This window comes from Vigna angularis, chromosome 3 (genome assembly GCF_016808095.1).
Source record: "Vigna angularis cultivar LongXiaoDou No.4 chromosome 3, ASM1680809v1, whole genome shotgun sequence".
Taxonomy (NCBI): Eukaryota; Viridiplantae; Streptophyta; class Magnoliopsida; order Fabales; family Fabaceae; genus Vigna; species Vigna angularis.
The window spans coordinates 26,291,780-26,304,485 of record NC_068972.1 but is presented as its reverse complement, the minus strand read 5'-3'; the positions used below and the strand labels follow the sequence as shown (position 1 = coordinate 26,304,485).

General features: G+C 34.1%; 1 protein-coding gene across 1 annotated transcript; it reads right to left on the bottom strand.

Annotated features, from left to right (window-relative positions):
• Window positions 1-9,971: 9,971 nt before the first annotated feature.
• Window positions 9,972-12,488, bottom strand: LOC108324226 (29 kDa ribonucleoprotein A, chloroplastic). Its single transcript, XM_017557098.2, has 5 exons — window positions 11,979-12,488; window positions 11,773-11,874; window positions 10,885-11,208; window positions 10,364-10,461; window positions 9,972-10,220 (listed from the first exon to the last, which is right to left on the bottom strand). Exons 1-4 carry the CDS (start codon window positions 12,318-12,320, stop codon window positions 10,402-10,404), a joined length of 828 nt encoding a protein of 275 aa, XP_017412587.1. The 5' UTR covers window positions 12,321-12,488; the 3' UTR covers window positions 9,972-10,220; window positions 10,364-10,401.
• Between the last annotated feature and the right edge of the window lie 218 nt (window positions 12,489-12,706).

The window sequence follows — 12,706 nt, the reverse complement described above, 5'->3', positions numbered from 1 at the left end:
TAAGACCGAACACCAGTACGATACCGAACGCTAGTGAGAGACCACACACTAGTGCGAGAACGAACGCTGGTGCGAGACCAAAAACTAGTGCGAGAATGAACGCTAGTGCGATACCAAACACTAGTGCGAGAACGAACGCTAGTGCAAGACCAAACACTAGTGCGAGAACGAACGCTAGTGAGACCAAACACTAGTGCGAGATAGACCACTACTAAGAGACCAACCACCCACCTAAGACCGAACGGTCACAAACGGTTAAGACTCTAAAGAGATCGAACCCAGTTAACGACCGAGTACCTGAACATAACTGAGCGGTCAACAGCGAACGCTCAATTTTCCTGCATAATTCTGCAGAACTTCTGCAGAATTATGAACAAACTAGATTTTACCAAAACTAAACAATTTCCCAAATTTTAATCCTCCAAACATGCATCATATAAACCTTTACACCTATCCAAGGGTACCTAAATCTTTCTAACATCATTCCAAAGAGTCTCATACCATATTTCACTCCAAATTCTACATAATCAACAACTCAAGGACCAAAAATCATATTTCTTACTTTTGGTACATTTTTGAGTGACTTAAGGGTTCTACCAAGTCCTAAACCATTCATCTAGACTCTCCCCACTGCCCAATTCCACACCGGATCAAAATTCTCCAATTTCACTACTCCACTTCCTCACAACTTACTTGACACAGTAACATAAATCTGCAGAACTTAAAAACAACATGATCACAAACATTAACAATCCATCCAAACATTCCCAATCATCACCAAACACAATTTCATACACATGCAAACCTCAAACAGCATTCACAGTATCACAATCAGCCGCATATCAATAAATTAAATTAACTAGCTTCCCTTACCTCTAACTGAACCAGAAAGCTTCTACAACCTTCAGGAATTTGCTTACATCTCCAGAAATCCTAAGAACACCTATAACTCACTGATTGGTGAGAAGATACCAATCAAAGGACCAAGAATGAAGTTAGAAATGGAAGAAGGAGAATGCGGAACACATGCAAATAGAATTGCTCCTTGCATGCAGCAAAACCAGAGATTACTAAAACCAGAGAATGAGACTTACCAGTTTTAAACGCTAAACCAAACATTGAAACAGGAAGCCCTTGACGCCAGGATCACTTAGGTGCCTCCTGATCGTCGAACAGATGAACCTCCAGTGAGAAAATCTAGAGAGAAGGGAGAGTAAGAGTAGAGAATAGTGTTTTTAGAGAGAGAGACAGTATTTAGATATTGAACCGAGTGTTATAAATTTCTATTTATATTGTTGGCTTATTTTAACAGAAATGCTTGGTCTCATTACTTTAATACATTTATCTACTCTTAACAGGCTATTGTCTAGGTTCTTACAAAAATTATCCCTAAACTATACTCACTAAATAAGATTTTTTTTCTTAAAGAATATAAAAATCTATTTTTAATTATTTTAATTTATAAACAAATTAATAATTATAAGATATATGGTTAAATTTATCAACCTTTGTCATGAGATTTTAATACAAGTAAAAGTATAAATGAAATAAAGTGTACAATTGCTATTTTAGGAGTACTATATAGGAGGTAAATATATTTTTGTGATATAATTATTATATTTTTATCATGAAATGGTTTCCATTATATTGTCTTATATGTGTCAAATTCATTTAAGGAGTTGGGAAATATAATAATATTTTTTATTATTAACTCATTCACATCTTCACTGTAAAAAAGAATTTATTTATATTTTAAAACTTTAGTTTTATTTTTTCACAAACTTTTATTTAAGTTTTAGGTATATATATTTTTTAAAATAAAAAATATGTGAATGTCACTTTAGTAAAAGCACAAAGGAAATGGATACATATTTAAAAATTAGATATGAGTTTTGTTTATATGAGCAAATAAAATATAATTTTTTTATATGTGCAAATAAAATATAAAATAGATAAAACAATACCAAATAATAAATATCACAAGTACTCATAACATTATGATTGGTGGTTCATCATCTACCTTAATCATAGATACATTACTACAAAATATGGCTTTTAATTTGCCTATTAGGCTTTGATTTCGATGAAAACAAAGCATAAAAAGGCACGATGGAATTTGTGCAATTTTTGCAAACATATAGGCCTCAGTTAAAAAAAAAATCGATGTCATATACTTCTTTTAACATCGGTTAATAAACAGTTGAAACCTAAAGGTGGGCCACATAAGCACAAATTTAAACTCTTCAACCTAGTACACACTGATCAAGATCTATGACATCGATTCTCCTCAAAACCGAATCATAAGATCTTGACATTCTTCCCCACAGAGAGATATGTCAAACTTTTCATATTTTGAACAAGTCTAATGCATCGGTTCTTTATAGAACCGTTGCCACAAGGTACTGACGTTGCACCCTGCAGAAGAAACTTTAGACTGCTCAGATTCTGAAGCGCTCATATGGCCTCGATTGTTCAGAGAATCGGTGCCATAAACCCATTTTTCTTCAGTTTTACAAAGAAATGAGGCCAAAGGTAAGAGTCAAAAGTCAGAAATGGCTCCAAAAATTTTATTTTTAAATATTTTGTGATGTTTTTAGCATCGTTTCTTAGAAGAACCTATACCATAGACTACATATTGCATCAGTTATTAAAATAATTGAGGCAATATGTCTTCGCAGTGGTAAAAAAAATGCAAATTCGCATAACCCTTTACACTTGTTAAGACAAAATCGTCTACACATCCATACACTCTCAGGTTTTGAAGTTTAATCAAATAACGAGATGAGAATCTGAAAATATCTAAGCACAAAGAATTGGATAGATAGAGACACTAACGATAGAAACAAGATTTCCAAGTCATTCATCAACATAGAAAAACCTTAGGAAAACACATAGGAAAACAAGTAGGATAAAAGCTTCCAGACGCAATGCTAAACGACCCACAAGTCAAAGCGTCGAAAGAGAGTTATGCTAAATGCGTAAGCTATCAGTACCCAAGGGTATTCAGTTAAAACTCTCAAGAAGGAAAAAGGTGTCAAGAAAATGTCTTGACCAAACCCTCTATAAGCGTTAAAAAGATTAACAAAGAAAAGATAAATGTTAAATGCTCAAGTTCTTAAAGGCAACATTCCAAAAAGTGTTTACATAAGCCTAGATGATACCACAAGATAAAATCTTTACTTCGTCCAATGATGTAGTTCCAACTCAATGCTTGGTATCATAGAAAAAGCTTTATTGATAAATGCTACCTCAATGGTAGAAAATTGAAAAAACACTTTGTTGTTCTGAACAAGCATTAAATGTCATTAAATATTTAACGTTCAAAAACAACAAAAGTAATAAGAGATAAGACATGTTTGTTGCATGCATAATCTACTATATTATATGCAGATAGCCTACTACACGCATCCACTACTTTATTTGAAATATATCAGAAGTAGACGTAAAAGACAAAAGAGACATTCACGGAATGTTCTCTTCATAAGAAGAAGTGTTTGAGAGAAACCTACTTCAAGCAGAGTACTGAAAAACGCCTGCTCTAATAAATTGACTTTAACCAACGGCTGCTTCGCAAGAAAGAGAAGATACAAGATTCAAGACCAAGAGCTCAGGCTAATGAATATCATTTCAAGAGCCTTTAAATAGAAGATCACTCAAAATAAGAATCAACAGGATAGCACAGAAAAAAGGTTTAAACCTTTAGTTGTCCTTATTTATGTGGGTTTTTCCCCATTTTGATCCCCTTCTTATGAGAATCCCCAATTGAGTCCTTATAAGTGCTAATTTGAATCAATTGAGCCCCTGCCGTTAAATTTAGTTAACGGAGTTAAGTTTTTACATAGGTGGGAAGATGACGTGTTAATTTCTTTAAACGTGGCATGTTTAGAGTTGAAACGTGGCATTTGGCCATCTTCTTCTCCTTTTTACACCTTCTCGTCATTCCCAATCCCAATCTTCTTCTCCATTCTCAGCACTCTCTATAAATAGGTAGGCTCCCCTTCTAAAGCTACCAATCCAATAATCCTCCTTTCTTTAACTTCACTTACGCTCTTTATTTTTCGCGCAGGCGTTAGGTTTTCATTTCCTCTAATCTGTTTCATTTTTCTTCTTGATCATTGTCGAGGACAACAATAATGGGAGCGGTTTGTTCGACTGGCATGGTGGAGAGAAATGCTGAACTTGGAGGGAAGAGTTTCGGCTTTTCTGGGATGCTTATAAAGGAAAATAGCTTTGTGAATCGTGGAGATGCTATTTCAGATTCCAGGTCTAATAGTGGTCAAGGTAGAAAGCAAAAGAGGCACGACTCTGGGTTTTACAAAGAGGAGTTGTTTCGTGATTTCACGATTTGGGCGAAGGGAAAAGTTTTGTGATTTGCATCCCATGTGATTGCGGTAATGAAAAAACCTTGGTGGCTATGTGTTGCTCTAGTAGTGTGAGAAGCTCGAGGAGGCTGCTCGCGATTTGCAGGTCAGCGAAGATGATGGCTCGCGATAAAGGAGGAGTTGCTCCGTCACGGTGGTTGGAAGATGAGCGAAGTCACAATTTAGGGTTTATGGTGCGATGAGATTTGGGGCTTTCTGTGTTTCAGGTTTTGCAGGTTGCGAGGAAGTGTTTCGCAATAAAGGAGATGAAGTGAGGAGCTTCGTCTAGCGATGGCTTCTTCTTGCAATAGCGTAAGGGTTTGCGTTGGTGGTGAATGGGACAATGAACTCCAGTGACTATATGAAAAATTGGAAAAAACAATCAGAGAGGTTCACAAGCAGATTACTCTCACATCAGCATGTCACGTTTCAAAAAATTGACACATCAACCTCCTACCTATACAAAAACTTAACCCCGTTAACTAAATTTAACGGCAGGGGCTCAATTGATTCAAATTAGCACTTTTAAGGACTCAATTGGGAATTCTAATAAGAAGGGGATCAAAATGGGAAAACCACACATAAATAGGGACAACTAAAGGGTTTAAACCCAGAAAAAAACTTACAACAAAAATATTCATCCTATGAAAAGCGTTTAAAAGATAAGCACAGAAAAGCTCAAGAAAAAGGAAATATCTGGACAAGAGAAAAAGAGGAACAATCAAGCAACACTCTCGAGCTTCATTGTAATTTTTGCTTACTATTGTAAGAAGAGAGAAAAAGGGAAAAGAGAGAAACACCAGTGGGTCTCTAGACTGTATTGTATTATATATATATATATATATATATATATATATATATGAGAGTAATAGTCTAAATGAATTGTAAGTAATCGTTGATTGCAATTTTGAAGATAATTAAAACACTTGTTGTTGAAACTCTAAGGAGTTGAGGAAATCTAGGCAGTGTATTAGAGGATATTAGGATTGTCTAGTACTAAGAGTGGTGAGAATATTCAACTAGTCTAGGGTAACGGAAGGTTATTCATTGACTAGGGATACCGGAAGTGGTGCAAATACTCAACTGGTATAGGGTAACAAAAGGTTATTCGCTGACCAAGGATAGTAGGAGTGGTGAGAATACTCAGTTGTGTAATCTTGTTGAAGATTATAGTGGAACCCTCTATGGATAGAGGAGACTGAACATAGCTTAGTTGGAGTGAACCAGTATAAAAATATTTGTGCATTTATTATTTACCTCTGCCTAAATGTTTCTCTCATAAAACCTATAGTTGCACTTTAGTTCTATAAAACAAGAATCTTCTCATATTAAATGGTTGTTCTTTAACTGAGGAAGTTTTTACAAACTCTTCAGTGTATATTCGGAATAACACATGAAAAGAAGTTATCGTTTACAATCACTTGAAGTTGAGCGTTTAATAACTATTTAATAAATCTCATACTTGACGAACGTGCTATATCAAAAGGATTGCGAAAATATTTTTCCATTAACACTATTCAACCCCCCCCCCCCTTCCCCTTCTAGTGTTTTTCACTTACTTCAACACTTTCTTTTCTCTTTTCTTCGTTGCTCTCGAACCCGTCATCCTTGCTAATATTGATCTATTGACTTTGAACGTCATGGTCATTGCCTCAAACGTCGTTGTCATTACCTCCATTAGCGTGGTCTAAACACCTCCTTAGTGGTCTTTCATTCTTTCATTTGTTTCTCCACGATGAGCTTTGACTCCTTCGTTCTTTACCTTTTTTTTAGCGTTTTTAAGTTACTTTTGGTTCCTAAGACTAATATATTTTTCGTATTTGTGTCCATGTATTGTTTTTTAATGGTGGGCTTTTTGTGTGTTCCAAAATGCCAATAATTGCACTATTCTCCATTGTTGTCCGTCTTTTTCGCTCATAGGTTCCTATTTTTTGTCTTCAATTTATATTTTAATATAAGCATATAATTTTATATAATGTTGTAGTATGTTATTCAATTTTTGTATGTTTGATATGTGATTATTTGTATGTTAAAATATATTGTTGTATGGAATTAGCATTAGTTTCCCATTTGAGATTTAACACAAAAATTATTTATTGTCTCCAAGTTTATTGAAGAAATGTATGTTTTAAAAATGAATATAAGGGGAGACAATAATTATAATTTATAGTATTGAATATTAAATTGTTCGGTTAGAGAGTTAAAAAGAGTGATCACTTTTTCATAGTTTATTAATGCATATAAATTTTAATATACATGTCCTAAAATTCATGAATATTTTGCAATTGTATTTTGTATTGATCTTCGGGTGCATATTTGATTGTGGTTTCTAATCATTTTCATTTCATGTAACCTGATGATCAATGCGAAATGCTGACAAAATTTCGTGAAATTTTATATATGTTGTTTAAAATTTATATGTTCAATAAACTAAAGAAAGTGAATCTTCTTAAATGGGATAGGGTCAAACCTTGAATACAAAAGCGATCATTAAGCTTACTGAAATTGTCCATAATATCAATATATATATGTACGGATCAATATTGGATTAATTTACCACACATTAGTGTTGAATACAAGAGAGGAATAGAAGAACTTATACAATTTTTGCAACATAATAAGGGTAGAAGTGATGATGAAGTGAAGTTTAGATGTCTTTGTGTCAATTATTTGAATGGGAGAAAGATGAATGCAACTGAAAAATTAAAGAACATCTTGTCTGTGATGGTTTCTTTCGATGTTATACAACATGGATATGGTATGAAAAATTAATAGACTTTCCAACAATCTCCCCAACTGACTCCGAAATTGAACATGTATTTGATTCCACCATGGAAAATCAACCGAAAGAAGACAAAATAGAGGATATGATCTGTGATGTTGACGCAAAAGCTTTTTCCCAAGCGCATGTGTATGAGACAATGTCCATTGATGCAGAAACTCCTTTGTATGTCAGTTTAACTAAGTTCACACGGTTTTCAGCAGTGTTAAGGCTCATGAATTTGAAGGCGACCAATGGATGAACTAATAAGAGTTTCACATAATTGTTGTTGTTGTCGAATGAAATGTTGCTAGATGGAAATACATTACCCACTAGTAATTATGAAGCCAAGAAACAACAGTTAAGAAAGTGGTCAGATAGAAAAGGATGGTTTCACTTTGAAAGTAGTTTGGTATCTTCTAATCGTGGTCAAACTTAAGCCCTTGTTTGTGAATCTAATTCACGATAAAAACCTTAGATGGCATGCAAATGAGAGAACAACTGACAGACTGCTTCGTCATCTAACCGATTTAATGCAATGAAAAAATATTGATCTTGAATTTCTCAATTCGATCAAGAATGTAAACAATATTCGACGTGGTTTATGTTTGGTGTCCGTAACAATTTGGGGTTCAATGATGTCTCTAGGTTCATTGACCTCCAACTTACTCATGAAGGCAATAAATTTGATGACATCCAACAATACGTCACCAACTGTTTTGGACGGGGGAAGGAGATATATTTTGTCCCTTATTTTGCTAGGTAAGTTTAGTTTGTTAACTTGAAAGTTTCATCTGTGATTTTAAAACATAACAATTAAGTTATTATTTATTTCAGGCGACATTGACAATTACTTGTGGTTTTCCTACCGGACAATATTGTTGTGTGATTTTGTTCATTGCACAAGTCTTCTCCCAAACATCTTTAACAAGTAGTAGATTGGTAAGAACCTCAATATTATGAACCTTACTTGTTATATAAGTGTATTTTAAAATATTCGTTTTTCATAGTTCATTTTTACAACATATAATGTTGTTAGGGAAATCAACTACTAAAAAGTTTGGATGGTAGGCCCTCAAAGTTTGGTATTTTGGTCCATACTTTCTTACAATTGTTTTATTTGAGCTACCTTTGTTAATTAATTATTATTATGATAATATATTGTAGTGTAATAGACAAAATGACTCATATGAGTGCAGTTAGTATGCAATGAATTGGATGGCGACAACTATTCATGTTTTTTCCGTTATATATAGAGATTCAAAACTCATCTTCCACTTTCTGACATGTTCACTAATTTCATAAGGAAAGCTCTTACAAAATATATAATATATTTGTATAATAGTATGTAAGTGTTAGGTTATAATATTAATTATGTACATTAGAATACGAAAATATTGAGTTTATGGGAAATATATATGGTTATGATTGCCTATTGTACTGAATAATATATTTTGGTATGCATTTGTGATGTATATATTTTATATATTATGCAGATTTGTTGTTGTGATATAAGATTTTGAAGAAACTGAACCATATTTTAAAAAAGAACACATACTTTAGACAGTAGTAGTGAAAAAAACTAAGGCAGAAAAGGGTATGGTAGTGGTTCTAGATTAAACCGAGACCATAAACCTTTAATTGAAAAAATATTTTACAGTTCATTAAGAACCAAAGCAGAAAGGATCTATGACAACGGTTCCAACAACAATCGTTATCATATATTATATTAGATTTTATATAACTATTTAACTTTGAAGATCTAGTGGTTCGATTCTTGTGGAAATCGTTGTTATCAAATCTAAAAATTAAATAATTATTTAAAATTTGATATATATATATATATATATATATATATATATATATATATATATATATATATATATATATATATAACAATGATTATTATTATAACTACGGTCAAAACCTCAAATTTTAAATTTTTTTTCTATTTATTGCTTCGATTTTCTTATAATTGAAGCAAAATCTTCAACTTTTCATTATGAACCTATCATAACTCGAAAAATAACCGCTGCATTGTGATATTTCAACTATTATATACAATTCGTATACACTAATTCTAATGGGAAGTGTTAAAATAATAATAATTTTATTATTATTATTATTATCATGACTATTATATCATTATTATTCAGCTTTCATAAATAAAAAAATAAAAAACCTCTTTGATGTTGATACCTAAACTACGAAAGCGTTATAGCATATATATATATATATATATATATATATATATATATATATATATATATATATATATATTACTCCTGTTTGGCGAGTCCCACTGATTTTTTTATCATATCCAAATTCAAATATTACATTTTATCAATTTGTTGAACGTGTAACAAAGTGGATGTGTCTAAAAATATATTGTTTTATAGCAAATCTTTACAAAATGTAAAGGGAAAAAGAGTCTAGATATACCCGAGTTTTTAGAACTTTAGGTACACATCATATATTAACAAACATTAAGGCCTATAAGCTAATTTATGCTCATTAGTTTAAGCCACTTGATGCATCTTCCAACAAATGTACTTTCTGTCAATTGGTCCATCTTCCCTATTTAATGTTGAAAAGGGTGACATTAATTCTATGATGTAAGCAATAATAATTTAGAATCCTCTTCAAACCTTTAGAATTCACATCTTAAAAGCTCAAAGGTTAATCAACTTATTTGTCTGGATTCTTCTTTAACTATTCAGATTAAATTTTAGCATACTCAGATTAACCTGTTTCATTTTCTTTGGGTTCATGTTTTCTTCTTTTGCTTCAAATACTTATAAATGACCTTATCAAAATAAAAGACAATTATGAGGGAAGTTGAAACGGGGTAAGCAATAATAATTAAGACATCTACTTCTATAGTAAAAATGGTGATACAAATCAGTTTGAAATGAACAATCAAATTTGTAACATTCAACTTCCATTCGTACAAGAGGCAGGGGTGAGCATTCCTCGAGAAAGAAACTGGTCAGATATTACCAGTGTTTAGACGTAGTCTCAATATGTAGGTGTATTTTTCATCCCCACAAACAGTTGGCCAGTGTCTACTTCTTGAATCCGTAAAAACTCCCAACTACCTGTTATGTCAAACATTATCAGAAGCTTGGAACATTCATCACAAGACAATGTATTGCGGTAAGAGATATCATGATCTTAAGATGTTATTATTGCATCAGAAAACACATGTATTGAGAAGAGCACAGAAATGCACATGTATTACCAAAATCCTCTTTTAGATATGAATGAATGTTAAAATCTTCAAGACATCCTGGGCTTCGAGTCTGCTAATGAGACTCGTATAGGTCTGCCATTCAAGTCCTGCAAAACAGAGTCTTGGGTTTAAATATATAACTGAAGATGATCCAATGCGAAAAAGGTCTACACAGCTACTATTGTTAAAATGGGTTTAAAAGGATCTATTTACCCACTTATTATAAGATGAAATCTCGTAGACATGTAACTACAGAAATTCACAACATGCATTTGTGCACGGCAGAGATATCTGTTTGAATTCCAAAATGCAGATTTTTCAAACAAAGTGCATGAAGGAAGATTAACTTCTCTGATCTGAAATGCTTCTTATCTAAAATCTAAAATTATTCCGTGCCCATATGAGTTTGAAATGTGAATTCCGAAAAAGAAAAGGCACAGCTTTGTTTTTCTAAACAAATGATGATATATGGAAGAAAAAGCAAACTAAAAATATCGCACACACACACTCTTCAGGATTAGCACGCTTACCACACCATCCAAGGACTCAATTGCACTGCTGACTTCATCGGCACTACTGTAAGTCACAAATCCAAAGCCTCTTGATCGTCCACTATCCCTGTCATAGACTACCCTTGCTTCCACGACATTTCCTTGTTCCCGAAACAATGACTCCAATGCTACATGGTCAACACCCCAAGCAAGATTACCCACATGGACTTTGTTTTTACTATCTGAAAAACCACCACCACCACCACCACCACCAACTCTGTTAGAACTTCTAACACGAGATGAACTCTCATTCCGAGCAGGGGGTGGCCCAGCATTCACTCTAAGGGCCCTTCCATCCAGTTCCTATGAATTACCCAAAGATTCATTCCTTAGATATGATAAAGAAATGAACAAAGATACATGGCGTTGACAAATGAAAAATACATTCACATTTCAAACCAGACAAATTCAATCTCAAACAACACTGTTTAGTTATGCTGTTAGTCACCTTAACCACTAGCTTGTTGGATTACAAGCAAATTGTTGTTTGTATCATCAACCAAAACCAATACATTGTTTCAATTGTAATCACCAAAATCTGTTCTGCAGTCAATAAAACAAATTTTAAGTGAAATGTGTATGCCGAGGGTAAATAGAGTTGATTCTGGGATTGAGACCCACCAAGAGTTTGTCTGGCTGGTTTCATAGTGTAAGTACAAAATTGATTACCAACTCCAATGCAACTCAAAAACAAACTCCACTTTACCACTCAAACACAAAAAACAATTCTTCCAAACATCACCCAAACATAAATCAATTTTATGAACCTCATTTCTTACAACAACACCAATCTAAAAAGAACCAAACAAATGTTAAACCTTCAAACACAAACCACCTTCATCAACAACAACCAAACTATAAACTCACATATCCATTGAACTGCTGAACAGCCGCTTCAACCTCCTCAACCGAAGACATTGTGACAAACCCAAAGCCCCTGCTTCTCCCAGTCGTCTTATCATAAATCACCTGCCCAAAACAGAAAACAAGTCACGACCCATTTAAATTCTGCCCAAAGGGCTACCGTAAAACCCCTCAAAAACCCAAACTTGCAACCGAAACATAAATATCACCTCGACGACCTCCACAATCCCAACGCTTTCGAAGAGGTCTGCGAGCTGCGCACTGTCGACACTGAACGGAAGGTTGCCGACAAAGACCTTAAGGTCGGGAGAGAAGCTCTGGGCGGAGGTGAAGGTGTCCTCTTGCTGGTCGTAGTCGGAGGAGACGGCGACGCGGGGAAGGAAGCGGGAGGAGAGGGAGAAAGTGGGTTTGAGGAAAACGGTAGAAATGGAGATGGGTTTGGCGTTAGGGGTGAGGGAAAGAGAAGAAGAGAAGGATTTGGGAGAAGAGAGAGGGTGATGTGTTCTGAGAGTGAGAGTTGGGAGTGCAAGAGAAGTTGCAGAGGTAGACATTGTAACAGATAAGGTTTTTTGAGAAAGGAGATGAAGTAGGGTTTATGGAGGAATTGGAGACTTTTGGTGGGTGAGGAGTTTGATATTTATGGGCAACAGAGAAGAAAGAGCATACTGATAAGGTTTATTCATCATCCATTTACTACTTTGTCCTTCATCTTTCATCTTGGTCGACGTGGACATGGTAACGTTCAGATATTTTGGGTATGGGTGAAATGAATCTCCAGATCTATATATATTGAGGAGTTATTGGGCTTGGGTGAAATTTTAGGAGAACAGATTGCCGGGGCCTTCTTTCTACACCTTGTTTGTTTTTCTTCACCACCCATAAAATTGACGAAATACCATGTTACCCTTTTTACTATCTTTAGCACCTTTTTCTTTTT